The sequence below is a fragment of the Tamandua tetradactyla genome, chromosome 12, assembly GCF_023851605.1.
Source record: "Tamandua tetradactyla isolate mTamTet1 chromosome 12, mTamTet1.pri, whole genome shotgun sequence".
In the NCBI taxonomy this organism is placed as follows: Eukaryota; Metazoa; Chordata; class Mammalia; order Pilosa; family Myrmecophagidae; genus Tamandua; species Tamandua tetradactyla.
In genome coordinates, this window is record NC_135338.1 from 77,646,733 (window position 1) to 77,671,433 (window position 24,701).

At 42.8% G+C, this 24,701-nt stretch overlaps 1 protein-coding gene across 1 annotated transcript in view; it reads left to right on the top strand.

Moving 5' to 3' along the window:
* The first annotated feature begins 1,341 nt into the window (after nucleotides 1–1,341).
* The window catches only part of ATP10A (ATPase phospholipid transporting 10A (putative)), a 180,314-nt gene continuing 156,954 nt past the window's right edge, over nucleotides 1,342–24,701 (top strand). The window contains exons 1-2 of the mRNA XM_077123982.1: nucleotides 1,342–1,499; nucleotides 3,379–3,923. Of these exons, the coding sequence (XP_076980097.1) occupies nucleotides 3,478–3,923 (446 nt within the window). The 5' untranslated portion in view covers nucleotides 1,342–1,499; nucleotides 3,379–3,477. The remainder of the gene's footprint in view (nucleotides 1,500–3,378; nucleotides 3,924–24,701) is intronic.

The following is a 24,701-nucleotide window of genomic DNA, read 5'->3' on the forward strand; positions in this document are numbered from 1 at the left end:
AAACCTTTTTACATGGCTGCTTTTGCTGCCTGGAGGGGTGGAGGGCACATAGACTGACAAGTATTAAGAAAATAGTACATGCTGACTTAGTTTGCCAGGGCTGCTATAACAAATATCATAGAGGCTGGCACAGGAATTTATTATCTTACAGCTTTGAAACTTAAAAGTTCAACATCAAGATATCTGCAGGCCACATTTTCTCCAAAGTTTGTAGTATTCTAGTGGTGTTTCAATCTCTGCTTCTGTCACGTGGCAATCTGTCTTATCCTCTGGTTTCTGCTTCTTCGATCCATTTCCTTTGCTTATCAGCATTTCAGCCATCCATATTGGATTAAGGCCCACCCTCATTCAGTACTGGCATCAGCTAATAACATCTTCAGAGGTCCTATTTACAAATAAGTTCACACCCACAGGACAGGTGATTAGCACTTGAAGCTGTATTTAATGGGGAACATGTTTCAATCCCTAACACATGCCATAAATCTATCCCCCACTCCAAGTCAAAATGGTACAATTTTGAGGTGTGGATGTTCAGATCAGAGAAATGTTGGCATTTTTAGGGAAAGAAATCAGGAGACCAGTGACATCCCTAAGTGAGTATTAATGGTAAATCAGGAACGACCATGAAGACACTGATTTCCAGGGCTGAACACCTTGTAATTATCTTTGGTTCCAGAAGATATTGCCTCCTTTTGGTTTTAACTCATGTCCTTTCCCCAGAGAGGCCCTCCTTGACCTCTCTGGTTTCTCCACCTGGTCTCCATTCATGACTCTGAGCCATCTAATGTATTTCTCCTTCTGTTGCTGCCTCTTTCTACTAGAACATCTGAGCCATGAGACAGTCTGCTGTAGTTGACGATTCTCCACTGTGTTACCAGTGCCTGCAACAGTGGCTGGCTCAACTAGGGTGATTAATAAATATTTGCTGCACAAGGACAAACAAAGCAATTTTTCCAGATCTGACAGCATGGCAGCCATGAGAACTCAATTGTCCAAGCTGCAGCCCACAGTTTGCCAGACTATGTTAAAATGTCGTTCTTGTCCTGGCAGTCAAGGGTTTGATAGTTTAGCTGGCAGAAGACCTCTAAGGTCAAAACCTCTGAAGAGCAAACCGAGGGAGTTTTACATACAATCTTACACATATAAGAAGGGAAGTCATTCAACTCAGTGTGGAATCCTTGAGGGAGGCCAGATGAACTAAGCCCAAAAGGAAAGACTGAGTTTAGATTGGCAAAGAGTGGGTGGGAAAAGATTCCAGATTTAAGGAACCGTGTGACTCACAGAATCTTGGAATCTTAGAGCGGAATGTGGATGAGGATGAACAAGGCCTGTTCTGAGAAGGGTAAGGAGACCCGTCGTCCTGGGCTGGGCTGGGCACCGGGAGGGTGAAATTAAATCAACAAGTTGGTGCCCAGCTTTCCTCAGGGCCCCAAGGGACCTCTGCCTGAGGAGTCAGATTCTGACTTTATAAGCAACAGGGGACTTCTGTGAGCTCTAGGGTAAGGAAATGAAATGAAGTGATCAAGTAATTACTTTGGCAGCATGTGTGGAACGGCTGAAGCAGGGGCCTGGGAGGCTGAGACGGCTGGGAGGTTTTGGAGGCTGCCCTGGGTGTACTATGAGGACCAGCTGTGGAGATGGACTGAATTAGCAGGCCCAGAGTTTGTTGCCTACGCTTTTTGGCTCTGGACTCCAGGCTAGTGGTGGTCAATCCTCATTTGCTGTTAATAGCCTTTTCGGGATGTCACTGATCCTGAGAGATCTGATTTCTTTTTTCTGAACGTGCAGGTCCTTCAACAGAACCGTTCTCAGAGCTGGGTCTCCACAGCTCAAAATTGTACCACTTTGACTGGAGAAGGGGGGCGGGTAGGGAGCTTGATTTATCACATTTATTATTTTCTTAGTAACTGTCACTCTGTCCTCCTTACACTGGGCTCTGGTCAATGTCGTGGTCTGTATCAAACCTTGCTGTAGAGATGTGAGAGATGAATTGAGTGGGGTGTAAGGCCAAAGTGTGTGAGAGGTGGGACATCAGAGGGAAGATGCTGCTGAAAAGGCTTTGGAGGTGATTTGAACAGGGCAAGAGGATTGCCTAGTCTTGTGAGTACTGAGGGAGGATCCTATACAGCAGGGCTATTCAGGTGGTCTTTTAGGAGGTGATAGTGTCCCAGTGCAGGAAGAGCGATGAGGGGGGCTGGGCTGCAGGAGGACGAGGCACAGCTCTCCAAATCCAGATAGGCAGGAACCAAAACCACCCCTCTTGACAAACTCTCCAACCACCATCTCCCTAAGAACCTCCCTGTGCTTCTCAAGTGAGAGGGCAAACCAGCGAGAAGCCAGTGGGTGTCCATCACAGCTGTGCGACATCTGGGAGACTCTTGATGCAGAAGTGAAGGCTCTCCAACTCCCTCTGCCAGGAAAAGCACATATTTCCACTGCTACCTTTAACACTCCTCTTTCACCCTCTTCTCCCTACCCTCTCCCCTAGCATCCATCCTCAACTCCCCTGCCAGTTGACAGATAAATAAATAAATTGGACTCTCTCCCTTTGGCCCGGACCGCGGGACTGAGAACCCTGGTCCCCTGCAAGGCACATCTCTACCCAGACTTGAATAAATTAAAAATAGCCTACCACCCCCCTTCTCAGGTTCTGAATCACAGATTCCACCTCAGAACAGAGAGCAGACAGGATATTTTGGCCCGCGGGGCTTACAATGGAAGGAAAAAGAGACTGAAATATCTTCAAACCAAAGCTTGTCTTTGATGCAGCAAAATACCCCTTTCCCAATTAAAAACAAAATCTTATTTGGGGGCCTTCAGAAAGGGAGCATCGACCGTGGAAAGGAGAAAAAGCCTGGTCCATTCAAAATTGAATCTGAAAATAGGTAGAGGCTGAGCTCAAGAACAGGGCAGGTTGTGGAGGTCAATGGACGTTGTGCTTTCTGGTGATCTCCAGAAATCAAATGTAAAAATCAGAGCACATAGACTTATTTGGAATTGGATTCCAGTTGATTCAAGAGGAGTTAGTCAAGGGTTCCCCAAGACCGGTTCCTAGTCCCAAGGCGCAAGGGGTCTGGGACGACACCCCAAGCTGCGAAGAGACTGCGGGGCTTTCACTCTTTAGACTTTGCACTTTTCTCTCTGCGGCCGGTGGCCGCGCGCTTCTGTAGTGTTCCGGGACCGCACCGATGCTTCAGGGAAACGAAACCAAAGCGGTCTAAACTTTTCCAGCTCCTGCTCTTTGTGTGTACCGCTGGCCGGGCTCCGGGGAGGGCGTGGGGCACGGAACGTCCCGGGGGCTCTGCGCGGCGGCGGGGCGGGGAACCGGGCGTGGCGCGCCGGGCGGGGCGCTGACGGTCGTCTCCTTGCGTCCCGCAGGCAGGGAGTCCGCGCCGCGGCGCCGGGCCGCCGACATGATCACCTAGAGGCTGGCGCGGGCGCGAGCGGCGGAGCAGCCGGGCGCGGCGACACGCGGCCATGGAGCGGGAGCCCGAGGCGGCCGAGGAGCCCGGGGTCCCCGGTCGGGCGCGGCGGGGGCGGCGGCGGCGGCGGCGCCGGGAGGGTCGGACCCGCACGGTGCGCTCCAACCTGCTGCCGCCCCCCGGCCCGGAGGAGCCCGTGGCGGGTGCGGCCAAGAGCGCGCGGCACCTGGCCGACAACCGTCTCAAGACCACCAAGTACACGCTGCTGTCCTTCCTGCCCAAGAATCTGTTCGAGCAGTTCCACCGCCTGGCCAACGTGTACTTCGTCTTCATCGCGCTGCTCAACTTCGTGCCGGCGGTGAACGCCTTCCAGCCCGGCCTGGCGCTGGCGCCCGTGCTCTTCATCCTGGCCGTCACGGCCTTCAAGGACCTGTGGGAGGACTACAGCCGCCACCGCTCAGACCACGACATCAACCACCTGGGCTGCCTCGTCTTCAGCAGGTGAGCCGGCTGGGGGGACCCGGTGTTGGCCACGGGGAGAGAGGCGCGGGGGACACCCGGAGACTGGCTCGACTCAGGACGGAGGGAGGGCCCCAGCCTAGGCTCTGCGCGGGGACCATGAGGGCGCGGGGCTCCCCAGGCCGGAGGCGCCTTCCTCGCCCCGGGTGGTCCCTCAGACCCCGCGTTTCAGCCAGAATGAGAGACACCCTGAGCTGGAATCCTGCGGTGTTTTCCTCCCCTGCCGCTCTTTGCCTTAGCAGTAAAAAAGGAGGGAAATTCTTCCCAGGCACTGTAGTCTGAAGTCTCAGCCTCAGCCCTTGGCCAGGATGTTGAACAATCAGTACAGGACTGTAAAACGCGACCCTAGATAACAGCTTGTCCGTGTCTGGAGACAACAGAAGGAAACTGCCACCACGTTCCCAAGTCCTGAGCACAGATCAGAGAGAAGGGCAGGGGTAAGAATATGAGCCATCAGCTGGGCACCAGTCTGTAGTTTCCTATTTATCTTAATTAAAATTAACCCATTTCTAGATGGGCACACTGAGGCTTTGAGGGTTTTGTAAACCCTAAGTATAGTTACCACCAAGGGCGTGTGGTAACTCCTTTACCTTCACTCTCTGCTGCCACTTCTCCCATGCACTTGACTGCATTTCCTGGAGGGGGTCAGGTAGCCAGGACCACCTCAGGGTCCTGTGGTTGGAGAACATTGAGGGTTTTAGCTTCCATCTCAACTCAGCCCATTTTTCGCCTTCCTTGGCTGTTGTTGTAGGGGCTGAAATAGAGCTCCAAAGCGGGAAGACATTAGCCAAGTTCAACCTTCCTCTCACACAAAGGCCCCCCAGAAAAAGCCCCTTGTGCTTAGTGGCAGATGGTTTCTCAAAAAGACAGGGTCATGGCTGCTCCTATCTCCTAGGATGGCTGATAAGGGGACCTCAGAGGTGCACACCTGTGCTGTGACTACCGATGACCCTTGAGCGACACAGCAGTGGCTGTGTTTCCATACTTTTTATACAGCTGAGTAAATAAGTTCAGCATGGTTGAGTCACTTGCCCCAGGTTACACAGCAGCTAGGAGGTAGTGCTAGGATGTGATCCAGGTCTTCCTGACACCAACAATCTCCTCCGTTCCTGTGTTTGTGCTTCTCAAACTTAGAATCACTTGAGGAGCTTGTTAAAAATAAAGTTTTCAGGTCCAGTACCCAAAATTTCTGACCCAATAGATCTGAGATTGGGCCTAAGAATCTGAGTATTTGTTGAGCATACAAAGCCATTCCTCTGTAATGGTCCGCTTAAATAAGGCTGCCCTTGCCAGTCAGCAAGCATAATGTTGGTGGAAAGGGCTGCAGGAGCCTATGTGGAAATGGGGGTTAGGGGAGACCTCTTACACAGACACCCACATTGTCCTCAGAGAGAGGCTCCAGGCATCTATACAATCACCCATTGAACTGGATATGCCTGGTGGGACTCCAGAGGGTTGAAGTTATGTATATCACCTTGTGTCATTACTGAACCTGTAGCTTCTGTAGGCTTCCTTGTAGAGATAATGAGGCCTGAAGAAGTAGTAATTTTCAGTTGGCAAGGCACTTTCATTATGCCATTTTATCCTCTAACAAGCACATGGTGGAAAGATTATCATCATCCCCAAATTGTCGGTGAGAAAACCGAATTTGGGACCCAGATCAGTCCTCTTGATTGCAGAGCCCAGGCACTTCCGAGTCATCATGGAACTTTCACACATTTGGCTTCTGTCTGGAACACTGACCCTGTTTGGAGTCCTGAAGGCTCAGTATAGCCCTGAGATGGGTTGCTGGGGGAAAAGACTGCTCTCAAGAGCAGATCCCCACTCTGGCTCCCTGAATGCATTCTTGGGTTCCTGGCAGGCAACGGGCCTTCTATCCAGGAAGGGTCTGTGAGTCTTTCTTCCTTGTAGTGTGAGTGGGTTAGGAACTATGTGTGGAGAGAAGGAGCCAGGGCCTTAATCTCACAGCATCTTAGCACTCCTTCAGGCCTGCATATTCTTTCTCCTTGCAGACATTGTCAGCATTTTTCCAGTCCTTTACCACCCATGTGGAGGACTGTTGTTGCCACGTCCCTCTTCTACTCAGAGTTCCCCAGGAAGCCAGGTCAAAATTCTTGCTGTCCCAGAAAGCTTGGCATTGATGGTTTTAGGACTGGGCTGTGACCGGTGTGCATTTCCAAACTGACCCCTCTTCCCCTACCTTCTCCCCACCTACCCTCATCTGGTGTCCCCAGTAGAAGGTGAGGGACACACCAACCAGCTACATTCCAGCCTACATATGACAGCCCCATAGTGCCCACCTCTCCTTGTCCATTGGCCCAAACCAGTATCCTGAGCTGTTCTTTATTAACTCAGACCTGGAGGTAGAAAATGGAGGAAGCCAGGTCACACCCTGAGATGACCCTGGGGACCTATGGCACAGGTGGATGAGTCCTTTTGGGCGAGGCATTGGGCAGGCTTCTGGCCCAGGAGTGCAGGACTCCTGTCAGGAAGGGTTCCCAGAGCAGGGTCCAGACCTGTGATTGCAATGGAGGACCCAGGAAGATGGGGATAGCTGTAGTGTGGGTGGGGATCCAGGCTAGGAGGCAGGCACATGATGGGGTCCCAGGAGGCTGTAACTAGGTCCTAGAGGGCATGGAGGCAGGGTGCAGGTAGGATGACCAAGAAATCCTGTGATGAGTGTCCAGCCTTGGGGGGCTTGCTGGGATAGGCATGCGAGCCTGCAAGTCTGGTGCAGAATCCTGGGAAGGTTCTACCTTGTGTCGGGCCACTTTGTTCAGTGCCTTTGGTTACTACAGAGAAAATGGGAAGCTGAGTTGTAACCCACTTGGGAACCTTCTGGGTGGTGGGGCAAGCCTCCTCCTAGGGCAGATGCCTTAGGTGATGTACAAAAGGGGTGTTGCAAGTAAAAGGTCTTGGTGCAGGCAGAGAAAACTTTAGCCTTGTGATTCTGATTGTGGAAGTGCTACTGTCACTCTCCCTGGGCTATGACTTCCTAGAAGGGAGGGGATTCCTCTCAGAAGTGCCTCTGGGTTCTGACATGTGGCCTCCATCTGGTTTCTGACATGTGGCCTGCAGTAGATGATTATTTATAGCCTTCCTTACATGGTGTTACTCAATATAATGGTCCATCGGTCCTTTTTCCATCAGAATCACTTATCCTGCTTGTTAGAAAACTGTGGCTTCCTGTTTCCCACCCACCCCAGCCAGAGGGTCTGGAGTGAAAGTGTGGGGTGTCTAGTTCCTACAGCACTGATGAACCCAGTGATGAGGCTTCACACAAAAGTTTGAGAAATAGTCCTTGTTTGTCTCCATGTCCTGAAACCATTTTATTGTCTCATGGATTTCAGAGTCTATTTAGGAAAATCCTTCCCACATATGCTCAGCCAGAGAGAGGGAGAGAGAGAGGTGGTCTTGGGCTGTTGGTATAGCCCAGTGACCCCCACCTGTGGCCCCTGCTTCCCCATCCCATTGGAAGGATTTGGGTCTGAGTCTCACTCCCTCAGGGCTGGGAGAGGGCAGTCAACTGGTCTTCTCTTGTCAGCCCCATCTAGACCATGGGATGGAAAGACGTGGGGGGAGCTGGGCCTGGTTTCAGGGCCATGCAGCAGTGTGCGTCACGGGACTAGGGTACCCAGCCCCAGGGGTCTCCATGTGAGGGGTTAGACTTCACTTTAGCTTAAGCGCATTGGCCTCCAATATTGATTGTTCATCAGAACTAGGCAGGAGCCACCAGGGCTGAGGGGGCAAGCTTAGGAACTGCAGGGCACAGGGCAAGCAGGGCTGAAGGGGAGGAAATGGGTAGGGGGAAGGGGAACAAAGCTAAGGAAGAGCACTGTGGTCTTAGTGGCAGAGGGAAAAGAGAGGGGGGACAAAGAATATCAGAAGAAAAAATTATGAAGAAAGTAAAGAAGAAACATTCCTAGGAGGTGGATATTGTTGGGATATTGTTCAAGAGAAGCACATAGGAGGAACCAGGGAATAGGCCTAATGAAGCATGATACCCCACCCCTGAAAAAGTAGGATGAGTGGGAGATGCTGTACAAAGAGCAAACCTAAGTATTGGGCTCCCAGAGGTGGTGTGAGCCCTCAGAAGACCCAGGCTTGAGGTGGGAGCCCTGGACTCAGGTGCTGTTTGTTGGCCACAGGACGCTGGATAGGTCACTTCCCTTGCCTGCACTCTGTTCCCGGACTTGTGTAAAATGGAATACCATTTTCCAATTCCACATACCTCTTTGGTGCTGGAAAAAGGTCAGAATTCTTGCCCAAAACCCTGGCCTGAATTAAAGTACCTACTTTTCTGATTTTTTTCCTTCCCTTTTGTTGCTTCTGTGTACTTTGTAATGTTGCAGAAATAATCCTTTCGTCACCTTTCAGTGTCTGTCTCCAGGATGATGTTGTAAATAGTATCATTTTTGCATGAACCTGGGGTAGCTTTTCTCCTGAATCTGAATCTTTTGGAACCCACATCTGGATTTGAGTATGATATCTTTCTCTCATCTTTTGGGAAAACAGGTAGTCAGGGAGTGCTTTAATGTTTATCTTGGAATTACCCTAATGTTTCTTTCTTCCCTTTTTTTTGGATTCTCATTTCATTTTCCAAACTGGCCAGGGTTATCTCTCTAACCTTGTTACTTATGCTTCATGATATGTTGTTTCAGAAAAGTTTTGAAAATGGCAAGGTAATGTTCTCACGAGTAAAGTTCTTTTGTTTTCTTTTCTTATCATGGATCTGTTATCTTGTCTCCTCTCGCCCTTCCCTGCCTTTGTGCCTTTTCCCCCTCCCTTTCCTGGTAAGCCACGCCTAGACAATGCTTGATCTTGGCCCTTGCCAGGCATATTCCTCCCCCATCACTTCAACCAAGAGACCAATGACAGAAACACCTTTCACCTGTGAAGCATGTCATCTTTTTCTTATTTGGAGTAAAATATTTGCAAAGTAGAGACACAAGATAAGACCCAGAGGATACTAATGCAAGAGGATAATGCAAGTTTCTTTTCAACAGGTTTGAAGTCACTGCAGATATACCAGACCATGGGAAGCTCTTTTTTAGGAATAGTATTCCAACATTGGCACACACATATATTTTTTTTAATTTAATTTTTCTTTTGATACCAGTTAGCTATCATAAATTAATGGGTTCAGGAGTCAAGCTGTAATAGGAAAAGTATCCCTTCTTTTCTGAAAAACTTGAGTGCCATCAGAGGCAATCTTGTTTGTGGGAAATACTAGTAGCAGTTCTTTTTTGACTTCTTGCCATGAACCTGGTGTTTTTTATGTACTACTCCAGTGTATCCTCCCAGCAGTCCTAGTAGGTGCACATCCCATTTCACAGATGAGGAAGCTGAGACTCTAAGACCAAAGAAACAGATGGCAGGACCACAATTTGAGTCCTGGCCCATCCCACCCTGAGCCTTTATTTGTAGTTATTCTCCTAGTTGACACCCTGCCCCCAAAAGAGCAAGAGACCTCATTAAAAAAAAAATAATAAAACAAAAAACCAAACTTTTATTCTGAAAATTACGAACATAGAAGTACACATATAATGAACCTCTTTGTATCCATCATCCAGTTTCAACAATTAGCAGCTCAAGGCCAGCATTGTTTTATCTGTACTCTCACTTGCTCCCTCCTCCCACATTATTTTGAAGCAAATCCGGCCATATTTCACCTGAAAGCGTTTCAATATTTATCTTTAATAAAATAGTGACTTGTAAAAAATAAACTACAACACCATTATCATACTTAAAAAAATTAATAATAATTCCCTCGTATTATTAAACATCCAGTCTGTGTTCAAATTCCCAATTGACATTACATGCCTTTTTTTTTTTGATTTGTATGTTTAAATTTTTCAGACAAGGTCTCCCTAATGTGCTGGGCTGATATATCTTTTAGACTGTCTTTATTCTATAGATTTCCCTCTTTAAATCCCTTTCTTTCTCTCCTCTCTCTTTTTGCCCTTGTGATTTGTTTTGAAGAAACTATTTTTGTTTTTGTTTTTTTGTCCTGTGCGTTTTCCCACTGGATATTTCTTGATTACGTCCCTGTGGTACCATTTGATATGTTTCTCTCTACTGTAATTCCTATAACATGGTAGGTGATAGTGCCCAGACTCAAATTTGAAATTTTTTATCAAAACTGTATACATCAAGTGGTGTTCCATGCTTTCATCAAGAAGCACATAATGTTCAGCTCTTTTTGTGATGTTAGCAGCCATTGATGATAATTGCCTAGATACTGTAATTCATTGAAGTTTGCACATTGGCTCATTTCTACTTCTTTCATTTCTTTCTCATTTATTATTTTGAATACTTTTATAAAGAGACATGTCCCCTCAGCTACTATCTAATTCCCAATGGTGCAGCTCATAGAGGAATTAGGAGGGATAAGTATTTGATGTTGAATTCACTAGACTCTTCCGATGAAAATCAATTGGCTTTTAATTTTTTGAACTTTTTATTCTGGAATAATTTGTCTTACAGAAAAATTGCAAATAAAGGACAGAGTTCCCGTTGCCTCCTCACCCATTTTCCCTTAAGGTGAATGTTTTACTTAACTGTACTACAATGATCCAAGCTAAGAAATTAATGCTAGTACAAAACTATTAATTAAACTACACTCTTTATTCATATTTAATTAATTTTGCATACTGCCCTCTTTCTGTCCAATCCATTTTGTCATCATGTTTCCTTAGTCTCCACCAATCAGTGACAGTTTCTCAGTTCTTTGTCCCTCATGACCTTGAAACTTTTGAAAAATATTGGTCAGTTAATTTGTATATTGATTTTGTATCCTGCCATCTTGTTGAAAACATTTATTAGTTCAAATGTTAGTTGTGTGGATTCCCTACCATTTTCTATATACATGCTCATGTCATTTGTAAATAGCGATAAATAAAGGATTCCAATTTTGATACCTTTTATTTCTTATTCCTGATTAATTTCCCTGGGTAAAACTTCCAGTGTAATGTCGAATAGATATTAGGTGAAAATAGGCATCTCTGTCTTGTTCCTGATTTTTTTAGTCTGCCGGGGCGGCCTTGATAAATACCACACAATGGGTTGGCTTAAACAATAAGAATTATTGAGGCTAAAAGTACCAAATCAAGGTCTCAACAGGTTGTGATTTCTTCTGTAGTCTGTAGAATTCTGGTGCTGATTGTCACAGTCCTTGGGGTTTCTTGACTTACGTTTTTGCCTTCATCCAATGACCATGTCTCATCATGTGGCTTTCTCTGACTTCTGGCTCTTTCTGAGTGATTGTGCCTGAATTCCCTCTCCTTATAAGACTTCCAGGAATACAGATTAAAGCCCACCTTGATATAATTTGGTTATCCTTAACTAACAATAGCATCTTTAAAAGTCCTCTTTATAAATGGGTTCATACCCACAGAAATGCAGGTTAAGATTAAGAACATATTTTTTTGGGGGTAGATGACTCTGTCTACCAACACTAATTTTAGGGGGAAAGTGTTCAGTCTTCCACCATTATGTTAGTTCTGGGATTTTCACAGGTGCCTTTTATCAGGCTGAGTAAATTTTTTTTTCACTCCTAGCTTATTGAGGATTTTTATCAAGAAAGGATATTAGATTTTGTCAAATGTTTTTTATGCATTAATTGAGATGCTCATATGACTTGTCCTTTATTAAATTCTCATCATGTTATATTGATTGATTTCTGGATGTTGCACCCATCTTGGATTTGTGGGATAAATCAAACTTGGTCATGGTGTAAGATCCTTTTTATATGTTCCTAGATTCTGTTTCGTAATATTTTGTTGAGTATATTTGCATCTATATTCATATGGGATATTGGTCTATACTTTTGTGATGTCTGGTTTTGCTATCAGGAGAATACTGGCTCTCAGATGGGTTGAAAAATAATCCCTACTGTTCTATTTTTTTAAGAGGTGGTGAAGAATTGGTATTAATTCTTCTTTAAATCTTTGTTGGAAATATCTAGTGAATCTATCTGGGCTTGGGATTTTTTCCAGGGGGATTTTTAAATTACTACTGATTTGTAATAGGTCAATTTAGATTTTTCAATTTTTTCCTGAGTCGCCTTTGGTAGTTTATGTCATTCTAGGAAAGAGCCCATTTCAACTTGTTGCATACAGTTGTTCATAGTATTCTTTTATTATCCGTTTTATTTTTGTAATAGTGGTAGTGATGTCTCCTCTTTCACTCCTAATTTTAGTTATTCGAGTCTTCTCTCTTTTCTGCTTGGTCGTACTAGCTAAAAGTTTGCCAATTTTGGTGATCTTGTCAAAGAACCAACTTTTTTGTTTTGATTTTTCCGTATTGATTTTCTGTTCTTGAATTTGTTTCTGCTCTAATTTTTATTATTTCCTTTTTAATATATTTAATTTAAATTTTAAATATCTAATTTCTAATATTTTATTCTTTACTTCTGGGTGCTTTTCGTTTATGTTCCTCTTTTTCATATTTCTTAAGGTGGGTTTTGAGGGAAGAATTTTTCCTTTTTTTTTTTAAGATAGATATTTACAACTATAAACTTCACTCTAAGAGTACCTTAGCTGCATCCTCTAAATTTGGATGTGTTCTGTTTGCATTCTCATTCATCTCAAAGTATTTCCTCACTTCCCTTGTGACTTCTTCTTTGACCCAGAGGCTATTTATGAGTGTGCTATTTAATTTCCACGTATTTGTGATTTCCCAGATCTTTCTGTTGTTGACTTTTTAATTTTTTATTTTGTACATGGGTAGATACCAGGAATTGAACCCAGGTCTCCTGAGTGGCAGGTGAGCACTCTGCCACTGTACTACCAATGCCCGCCCTCTGTTGTTGACTTTTAATCCCATTATTTTCTGAGAACATGTGCTGCATGATTTCAGTCTTTTAGTTTTTTTTTAAGACCTATTTTATGGTCTGTTCTGAAGACTGTACTACATGTGCTTGCAAAGAATGTGCATTGTGCTGTTGGGTGGAGTATTTTATAGATGTTTGTTCTACAGATGCTTTGATAAGAAAAGAGGTTCCCCAAATACATTTATAATGTATTCTGTGTTTGCCTACAAAGTTATCTTTACTAGTGCTTTATTTCTTCATATGAATTCAAGTTATTGCTTATTGTCCTTTTATTTTATTTTAGCCTGAAGGACTCTCTTTAGAGTTTCTTGTAAGGTAGGTCTGCTAGCAACAAATCTCTTTGCTTTATCTGGGATGTCTTAATTTTTTCATCATTTGTGACAAATACTTTTTCTGGATACAGAATATTTTATTGACTGACTTTTTATTTCAATACAATGAATATGTCATAGTACTGCCTTATAGGTTCAATGGATTTTGATGAGACATGAACTGTCCATTTATTGAGCACTTGTGATAAATACATCATGAGTCATTCTTCCCTTTTGGCTTTCAAGATTGTGTCTTCATATTTCAACAGTTTGACTATGATGTAGTAAGGTGTGAATCTCTTTGAGTTTATCTTACTTGGTGTCATTGAGTTTCTTGCATAGGTAGATTAATATTTTCATCGAACTTGGATTGTTTTAAGCCATTATTTCTTCAGATATGCATCCTGCATCTTTCTCTCTCTCCTCTCCTTCTGGCCCTCCCATTGTATGTGTGCTCATACATTTGTTTTTGTTTCACAGAGGCTCTGCTCAAATTCATTCATTCTTTTTTCTTTCTGATCCTCACACTAGATAATCTGAATTGACTTTTCTTCAAAATAACTTTTTTCTTCTCCAAGCGCTTATCTGCTACTGAGTCCCTTTAGTGAAATTTTCATTACAATTACTGTACTTTTCAACTCCAAAAATTATATTTGGTTCTTTTTTATAGTTTCTGTTTTCTTAATTAATATTTTCACTGGGTAAGATTGTCGCCACATTTCAGTTCTTTAGACATGCTTTCCTTTAGTTCTGTGAACATATTTATAATCGTTGATTTAAAGCCTTGGTCTCATAATTCTAACACCTGGCTCCCTCAGGGACTGTTTCTATTGTCTGTGCCTGGGCCATACTTTCTTCCTTCTTTGCAGGTCTCCCAATTATGGACAATTTAGGTAATATAGTGTAGCAGCTCTTGGAATTAGCTCACCATCACCACCACCCCAGCCCCCTGCCCGATGGTGTTAATGTTGTTGTTGGAGACTCTGCTCAGTGTGAGGCACTGAACAGTGCCTTGAAATCTTTCACCCTTTGCTTTCATTGTGTGCGTTGGGCAATTCTTCTTTGCTCCAACACTTTATAGTTCTACCTTAGCCTTCATGTCTTGGCCATGCAGGGCCTCGAGGTCTTTCCTGGGCATTTGCACAGCCCTGCCCATGTGCCTGGCCTTCTAAATCCCAAAGAGAGAGGAGTCAGAGATTGTGAGTCAGTATAAATAGGGACAGGAATGCATGCGGCCTGCCAGGTCCCCCTCACTTATCACTTCTTCTCCTTGACTTCCCTGACCCAGGCATATTTTGTGCTTCCCTTCCTTTCCTTTAGACCTCATGTTCCCACCCCCATGCTGGGGTAGATGGCCAGGACAACTGTGGGCCCAGGAGTCCCAGCTAAAGTGCCCATTGGAACTAGGTCTCCCCACAAACCATCACAGTAACCAACTTTCCTGTATTTCAGTCTCCCGGCTCTGTCTTTTAGACACCCTGGAGATGCGACTTTTTTTCACAGAAAGAGCTCTGAGTCAGGTCCCATAATGACAGTTGTCTGGGGATGGGAGCTTTTGAGGAACTCTTAATCCAATCTACACCTTCCTGTAGATAAAAAGTCTATTAATATTCACAGCTACTATGGTAAAGTGCTGGTTTTCAAGGGTACCATAGAACTGACAAGAAGGAAATGGCAGTAGGCCAAGTTAAAGTGCCTCAAACCCTATAGCTCTCACAGATGTTCAGCAATTTTTCTTGAACAAACACTTCTTGGACAGTTTCAAGCCTTTGGCTAATATCTAGAATTCCAAATAAAGTTGGTTTTGAAAATTTTTGCCAATATTTTTGTTGCTTTTATGGAGAGGTGGGTTTGCAAAGAACTTTACTTTACCTACCCCTCTGGCAGTGTTTGTCTGATGATTCTCATAATTAAATTGGGGTTTTGCATTTTGGCAGGAATACTACAGAAGTAGATTTGCCCTTCTCAGTTCATGATGTGAGAGGTTGCCTCATGTCCAGATGTCTTCTCACTGATTATGTTAATGTTGATCACCTGGTTATGGTGGTGTTGCCACTGTATAATTACTGTTTATACCTTTGCAATTAGTAAATATATTGGTGTGTGTTATTCAGCCTGTATGAGTAACTTATTTCTCCTTAAACTTTTTTCCTACTAATGATAGCATCCGTTGATGAATCTTGCCTGCAATAATTATTGTTATGGTGTTCTAACGGTGATTTTCCTCTCATTCCTTTTGTACTTATTAGTTGGCATTCTTCTAGGAGAAAGAGCTATTTCCTCTGATTTATTTATTTGTATCCATATGGGCTAATGAGTATTTGTTTTATTCTATGGGTTATAACTCAAAACTGTCATAATTTATTTTGTTGCTTACGTTGCTCCTGCTTTGTTTCTGGGATCCCTTTTGATGGTTCCCTTTGTCTCTTTGATATGTGCCAGTTCTTTCTCAAGCTCTTTCTTTTTGTCTGGTTCCACAAGGTTCTTCAGGCTCATCTTGTATTTTCACTGCCTCAGCTCTGGAATCAGTTACTTCTGGTAGGAACTAATTAGCTTTTTAAAAAATTATCATTATAAATTCATGGATTTATATATAATTGATTGGTTTTAATTTATTGTAGTTATTGTAATTAATGTTCTTGGTCAGTAGGAGACAACTTGAGAATGATCTTCAATCATTTTCTCTGGTAAATATCCCAGGCTCATCTTACATACTTTCTGCCCCACTCTGGAACCAAAAGAGGTTCATTATTTTTAATGAAACTTTATTGTAGATCTCAATGGTCTCTGAAGTCCAGTATGACTTTTCCAAGTTTATGGTACAATGACTAGCTTAATTATCATCTGAGTGTCAATCACTATGGTAATTCTACATTTTCTCACCCCGTCCCACCCCCAAGTGGTCATGGGGTCTCATAAGGGGAGCAGTACTGCCTCTAGGCATGTTACCCCAGTGACTTCTGGTGTGCCTGGCATTTGGTACTCTTGAACTTGAAGTGCTGAATGGTTTGTAATGACTGTCCTGCTCTGGACAGTCCCACCATGAATAGAACTCTCCTGTACAAAAGGCCAGTCAGGCCCTTGTTGGAGAACACTATTAGAAGAACATTTTAAAGGCAAAGTCAATCCACTTTCCTGAATTGTTGACTTGAGAAGATTGAGAATGGACTGGGTGACTGTTAGGCTCATGCCCAAATACCATTGTGGTCCAGCTTCTTGTTTGAGTCCCATCATGGGAAGTCCAACGTTCTTATTTGTACAAGATGTTCCGTACTATATAAAGTGCATTGAAAGAACCCACAGAAGAAATAAAGAAGCTATTTTCATTTGTACTTTTTTAGAATGCTCTTAGCTTGTGTATGTTTGCTAGTTTTGCATTTTTCCAGAGTACAGTTCATATGCATTACCCTCCACAGACTCTTTATTTTTCCACTGTGGGTACTAGATTTTGAAATACTTGGCCTATTTAAAAATACTATTTTTATTAGATGCTAATGAATTCTTTTGCTCATTTTTAATTAATCAGAAACATTTAAAACCCCATCAGTAGGTTGCTTTTCTCTTTCAGCCGAGTTTCCTTAGCTAAATAATAGGGAGAATAGTAGCTCCTTGGACTTGCTATGCGGATCTACAAAGCAATAGAGGGCAATGCCCAGCAAGTAAATATTTGCAAAGATTACCACAGTTTATTATTATTATTATCACCAGTAATTTTATTAATATTATTCTTATTAGGATCTTTTTTGAAAAATTTTTATTCATAAAACAACATACAGGCACATACTTTCTTAACATACAAACATTCCATACATGGTGTACAATCAGTGGCTCACAGTGCCATCACATAGTTGTATATTCATCACCACATGTGATTAGGATCTTTTGATCAAAGCAGTTGTTGACATTGTTACTATACTGCATTAGATAAAATTCCAGCCTAAACAAAGGAATTTTGATGTCATTTAACCTCTGATTTTATCATGGGTAAATGCATATTTTTTTGAAAAGCATTTTGAACTAATGAAGATAAGCTTGCCACCCACATGGCTAACTTTATAGACTCCCAATGCCCAGTGGGTCTCGTATCTTCTTAGACGTGCACCTTGCTGGAGGAGAACTATGGCAGAAATGATAACGTTAAGACATTATTTGCTTAAATTAATAATGTAAAAAGCACTACAATGTACAAGTCCAGTTGAATTTGGTAATAACTGTTTTTTCTTTGTTTTCTAAACTTTACAAAATGAATTTAATTCATTGACCCATTTAATAGTGTCTTTGAAATTCTCGCTTTGCTTATCGACAGTTATCAAAATAGAAACCTCAAGTCAGTCTTTGGTTTTCAAAAGGAAATTAAGCCTAGGCCACCACTTTCGGCTTCCTCATAGTGACACATGGGAGGAAACTTCTTTGAGAAGTGCTGCCTGGGTACTTGGAAGACCTGTGGTCTTAAAAGAGTGGAAAGTTTCACAGTCAATTTTGGGATCTGCTTTATTTTTAATTCCATACCAGTTTTGACTCTTGAAAAACTATAAGAAGTTCCTAGAAGGCTCTGGGTGTGAAAAGTTGTGGGGGGATGAGCTGCATCTGATTTCACAAGACCACTCCTTCTAGAACTCTGCAGAGCCTCTTGGGATTCCTTCTCTATCCATCCTCTCTCTCTGCTTTTCTGTTTCCCTTCAGTACTCATTTCTGAGTGGAAACTTGCAGTTCCGGAGGAGCCCAGTACTTGAGGGGTTAATGAACTACAAGGAAAAGCCTAGCTGCCACCAGACATTTGAGCTGAGTCATTGGTGGTATTTTAAGACAGTTTACTCTTTTATTCTGCAGTTTAATTGTTTTTATGAACTTTCAATAATAATTTTTAAAAAATCAAGCAAGTTACATTTTCATTCCAAATTCTATCCTTCGTCAAAACATGAACTGGGTAATAATCGTGATATGTCCAAGATGTGTCCGCTGTGGGTCTGAGAGGGAAATGTGATAAATGGTAGGGGGCACCCCGTGTATAAGACATAGTCTCCTCTTCCCACGAGCTTCTTGCATGGCTGCCCAGACCTGGTGTGGGCTCCCTGGGTGAGTCACAGGCGGCGGGATGGTGATGTAAGGACCAGCAGTTGGGCCTGTGTCCACAGTGCTGGGTGGAGTAGCTTCAGAAACTGCATCTTCCGTGGCAGTTACTGTTCTTCAAAATTGATGAGCACTTAGAGTGTGCCAGGGGTGACCACTGCCTTTGGGCTTATTCATTATCAGCTAATAGCCCCATTCCTTCTCAGCAGTTCTTTCTGGGCCCAGAGGGAGACTCTAGCGCACACATGTTGGGGTCTTTCGCTTTGCTGTCTGTGCAACTGGAGAGCATCTTTGTTTCAGTTACAAAATCCATACGCTGTTGGTCATCTCCAGTGCATAGTGACTCAGGAAATCTGTTGCCTCAGAGGATTCAGAGCAATCCGAGTTAAAAAAAGAAAATGCAGGAAGAGAGCAAATCAGGAGGAGGTTACTATTCCTCTTGGAATGCCTTCTACTTTTGTTTGTTTTGGAACAAGCCATTCGTTTTCCTTAAACTTTGTATTTTGAAATCATTTCAAACTTATAGGACTGTTGCAGAAATAATGCAAAACCCATCCAATGACCTCCAACACACCCCAGACTGCCATAATTAAACATAAATCAGAGTGATCTTTTCCAGGATGTTTCATATTGACAAGGTATTCGCCATGAAAGTCCACTTCTTTTGAACAATCTCAAATATATGTGGCATTTATTGTCTTCTAAAAAAATAGTGCTTTCATTAAACTGCATGATATTTTATTACATGCGTTTTTTTTTTTTTTTTTTTCTCATGACTAATTCACTGACAAAAATACGGGTGTCACGTTTCATCTTCTAATTGCTGTCATTGTCTTATTTCACTTTCTTCCTTTATTCATTTTGCCCTAGGGGTCAAATAAATGAGCGGTACTTTTCCTGTTACCCAGCGGGCATTTTGACTTGCATTGTAACATTTTCCACTTACAGTCATTTTTTTTGGAAAGAAAGCCACAGCTTTTAAATGGAATGGAAAGTTTGATTCATTAAATCAAAATTTAGTTTCTGCCGTGCAGTCTGTAACCTTGGTGTCCCACATTGGCGGTGTGAGCGAGGACGCCATGCTCCCTCAGGCCCAGGTCGCTGCTGGCTGTTTTCACGTGAAGTTGAGAGTAGGGTTGGCTTACTGGACAGAGCTCTCCACGTGTGCTGCCAAGGCTCATCCCTGACCCCTGCTCACCATCCTGCTTCTTGGCCTCAGCTTCTTCCTTTTCACCTTTCAGTTTTCCTTTCTTCCAGTTCATCCACTACAAAGTGTCTGGCGAGACTTTATGGGATTTCCTTTGTCAGGTGCCTCTTGGGGCCTGGAGAAAAGGGTAGAGAGGGAGAGCGGTGAGCAGATGCAGCAGTTCTTGGCTGTCTGCAGTGACATCATAAATCAGTCCCTGTTCCTGGTCTCCGAGACTGCTGTCTCAGCCCTCTTCACCCTCCCTAGTGTCTCTGACTTCACCCTTGACTTATCTTCCTATCCCTGTCAGCTTCTCAGCTTCGGTCCACCCTCCACAGCACCACCAGAGCTGTTATTTCACTTTGAAAATATGCCATATCTTTCTTCTTCTTTGAATCTGGGAACTGACTAGTCAGGGTGGACTTTATCTGCACCCGGCAACCTGAGCTGCAGTCCCAGGCCTCTGCACAACCCTGAGGCTTATGCACTCCACTGCTTTGCTCATGCCTGCAGCTTCCCTCCTCCTTTACCCACTCCAGCCCTGCTTTGCCCACTGTGGGTGTGAGTGCCCCTGCCCTCCTGTCTCCCTTCATGCATGACATGTTCCTTCCTGACTCTATGAGGATAAGCAAGGGATCACTCAGTCTTTCCTGCCATAGAGCAGAGGGGTCAGTATCTCTGATAAATGAATTACAAAAAGGGGTGAACTTGTCCCTGTTGTATCTGAGTCATATCACAATGAACCCCTGTGCAGTAGGCTGAATAGCGGCTCCCCAAAGATAGGCACATCCTAGTCCCTGGGAGCTGCAAAGATGCTGCCTTACAGGGCTGGAAGAAATTTAAGTTGCTACTCAACTGATCTTGAGAGGGAGAGAGCATCCTGGATTCTCCAGCTGAGTGCAGTCTAATCCCACGAATCTTTGAAAGGAAAAAGAGAGGTGCACTGCCATTGCTGGATTAAAGATGGAGGCAGGCTCCACAAGTCAAGGAATTCAGGCAAGCTCTAGAAGCTGGAAAAGGTGAGGAAGTGGATTCTCTCTAGGATCTCCAGAAAGGGACAGAGCCATGCTGATCTTGGCTTTAGCCCTGTTAGACCCATTTTGGATATCTTCACCTCCAGGACTGCAAAATAATACATTCACATTGTTTCAAGCCCATAAATTGCGGTAATTTGTTAGAACAGCCGTAGGAACTGACTACATCCCTATTGACTAGAAAATTTAACTCACAAATTCCAGGTTCTGGAACTGTGGCTTGGCTTTTCATGTGTTAACATTGATTTAGGTGATTTCACTTGAAAAGAGCTGTAGTCATTTCAATTGTCTGAGAGTAAATGGAATAACCCCAAGGAATTTAGTGGAATATGAAGATATGTTGTGGTGGAAGGGAGTTTTTTTGTGTGTGTGACTGTCATATTTAATAATAAACATCCTGGTATTTCTCTGGCACTGTAAGTCTTTCAGGACTTTTACTAACTTTAGGGATATGGGTCTCATCTAACTCTTTAAGGTACTATGAGTTCTTCATTAACCCTCTGAGAATATAGTGACCCTGAGAGGGAGGTTGCTGTTCAGAAGAAGTGGAGCTGGGGAGTGGGACAGGTGGCCTGGGGGTTCTGGAATCATAGGTCCTGCTCTCAGTAGCTGCAGCCTGCCTCCTTTTAGACATACACATAGATAGATAAGATCAAGTTGCCTATATGTTTCTGGGTTTTGAGAAAGTATCTAAAACCAGATAGTCATCCCCACCAATGCCAGGACCCAGAATTCTACAAGAATGATAGACAGAGAGGGCTTATGGATGGTTTTCAAAATAATGCTTAAATACTGTGATGTCTCATGTTTTTCAGGATTGCTGGTTCATTAAAGGAATAGTCTCCAGACTTTTTAAAATTCCACAACCCTCTGAGTAAAAGTATTTGTGCTTACGCATCCACAAATACACTAACATTTATTTAGTGAATTTATTTATTTATAAAATATATGCATGCATTGCACTGATATATTGAACCCTTTAAATCATAGGCCATCCAGTGTTGGTGTATTTATTTATTTATAAAATATATGCATGTATTGCACCGATATATTGAACCCCTTAAATCATAGGCCAGATTTCAATGAAAGAATAAAATAAATAGAACAACACACCAAAGTTTGGGTACTTTTTCTCTGTTGCACTACAGTGAGTGTTGTCCACTTAGACTGGGTCAGTTGCCCTGTTTATATGCTTGTTGTTTATCTTCTATCTCACCCTTGATGCCGAGATACCTCTTGAGTCTATAGAAACTCTTGCTTGTTTGCTGCATGGACCTGCCTGTGGGCTTGTTGCAGATTTTGAGAAAAGGTGCCAGGGAAACTCAGTGTGTATTGTGATTCCTGGGACTTGTAATCCTGACCTTTACCCATCACTGTAATTGTTTAATGAGGACATGTGAGAGTGGCCCATGCTGACTTCCTGATTAGAGGCCAACTTGGTTTTCATTGCTCATTTTCAAATACGTAGCCTCCATATTCCTTTTAAGATGTTCTCCATAGTCTGTTTCCTCTTTTCATTCTTTGATTCTTGGCAGTAAAGCTAAGGGAAGAATTGCTTTCCTTTCCCTCATGGTTCTTCAGAAATCTCCCAGGGGACATGAGAGACAAGGTCTTGCTTGGTGTTTGTTTACCACGCAGTCCCCAAGCTGCTACTGTCTCCCTGGATTGGCTGACCTGACTCTTGACATTTGGCAGTTGTATTGTGGGTAAATTCATCCCTTTGGTGAAACTCTTTCAGGGGCTGTGTTCTTTTGGTGAAACTAGAGGACTGCAGTGATTGGTGACTGGAGGCACAGGAAGACTGGGTATTCTTATCATCTAATATGCCTGTAGGTTGACCCATCTGCTCCCTCTCCCTCTCTCATTTTGCCAGTGAGGCAAAGACTACCCTGAGATGGTGAGGCTGGCTGAGCTTTGTGTAGCCTGGTCATGTTGTAACTGGAAGAGAGACAGGCCTGCCCCTCCTCAGCTCTAGTTACCCTGGGCTTTGAGGATGAGCAGGTATGGGCTAACCTAGGTACCTCCTCTGCCCTTCTCTGCTGCAGATATGTGGAATGGGGTGAGGAAAGCACTGTGAGGGGATGCCAGGGAAATGAGTTATCTTCTCAGTCTTTACTATTCTCTCCCTCTGAAAGAGGTTTGCTTTAAATCTGCAGTTACTGATGAGTAAGTGCTGACTGTGCTTACATTTTTAAAGCCTGCAGGAAAACAAAAATTACTTTTGAAGTAAAAATAACTCAATTACTTAATCCACTTTTGGTTACCTGAGGAATCCATCTATCCCTTTATTTTAAAATATTACATCATAAAATGAATATAGTAGGTACATGGTGATAGATAGGGAAAAAAATCTCAAAAAGTTTCATTACTTTAAACAGGGCCCATGGTTTAGAAAGGCCCATAAAATTGCCTTTTATTTGCATCATAATTTAACTTGAGATGGCAATTTATTAATCTCTCCTTTCGTAGAGGTTCCTGTGGGCTCAGGAATATAACATGGAGGGAAACCCAAGACAAGTCTTCTCAAGATCATTTCCACTGAATGACAAATTTTTTACCCCTTTACTAAAACTTTCAAATTGAAATGGTATGATATTCTGTCAATTTTATATAATAAACATGTTATTAGAATACATGTTAATAAAGTAATGTAAAAGGACCTAGACCTAGGAGGTTCCACAGATCTTCCTGTATAGTAGAGGTGGCCCAGACCATCAGTGGCCCAGGAAACTGCCTTCTGACCCCACATTCTACATGAACAGGGATCCCATGGGAGCCCCAGCAGTGCTGAGGAATGAAGCACACCAGAATAGAATTGCAAGAACCAAAAAACTAAACTGTCATTGGAAGCACAGTCTGCAAAAGTAGGCCAGAACCTCCATGCTAAACCTAAACAGGATGGCTGCCTGCTAAAAGAAAAGGTTTAAATAGAAGCGAGAGTCTTTCAGTGTCCTAGCCAAAATATACAAAATACAAACAAAAGGATTTCAGTAAATTATGTAGGAGCAATTGGGCATCCATAGGCAAAAAGAAAAAAAAAAATGAACCTAGACTTAAACCTCCTACCTTATATAAAAATTAACTCTGAGAAGATCATAGATTTAAAGGTAAGATGTAAAAATATAAACTATCTAGGAAAAAAAAATAAAAAATCTTGGACACCTAGGACTAGGCAAAGAGTTCTTACACTTGACTCCAAAAGCTTGATCCAGGAAAAGAAAATTAATAAATTGGACCTCATTGAAATTAAAAACTTTTGCTCTGTGACTGACCATGGTAAAAAGATGAAAAGACATATTATAGACCGGGAGAAATATTTCCAACTGCATATCTGGCAAAATGCTAGTGTCCAGAATATATGAAGAACACTCAAAATTGAACATTAACAAGACAAACAATTTAGTTTGAAAGTTGGCAAAGTACACTAGGAGACATTTCATCCAAGAGAATTTAGCAGTTTCACATAAGCGCATGAAAAGATGTTGCACATCCTTAGCCATAAAGGAAATACAAACTAAAACCACAATGAGATATCATTACACACTTATCTGAATAGCTAAAATAAAAAGTAGTGAAAACACCAAATACTGTTCTCAGGATATGCATAAACCAGATTTCCAGTAAATTGCTGTTGGGAATGTAAAACATGCTCCTTCTGGAAAATAGTTTGGCGGTTCCTTTTAAAACTAAAAATAAACTTACTATATGATTCATCGGTTATACTCTTTGGCATTTATCCTGGAGAAATGAAAATTTGTTTTCATCCAGAAAGTTTTACATGAATGTGCATAGTTTTATTTGTAATAGCTAAAAACTGGAAACTATCATGCAGAGTTCTAGTTGATGGATGGATAAACAAACGTATATCCAATGGAATATTATTCGGCTGTAAGAAGAAATGAAGTTCTGAGTTTTGCTACGACGTGGTTGAAACTTGAGAATGTTGTGCTTGCTCTGTGGAATAAGCAAAGCACATCAGAATAAATATTGCATGATACCACTAATATGAATTATCTAGAAATAGCAACTTTGTAGAGAGGAAAAATAGACTAGAAATTGCCAGTGAAGGGGAAGAGGGAGTGGTTGCTAGATGAGTGTAGAGTGTTAGCATGTTTTGGAAATTTTTAAATGAAAAAAAAGGTCACTTTGTTACTAAGTATTGTAATTATTAACTATCAAAAAGTGAGAAGAAATTCTTTGTGTCTAATACACCCATCCAGTGGGAGAGCCTGAAAAGGGTGTCCTGATACTGGGAGCAGAGGGTTGCCAGGAGATTCCTCAACAGCCATCATAAGTAACATTGGGATGAAATAGCATCAGAGATTT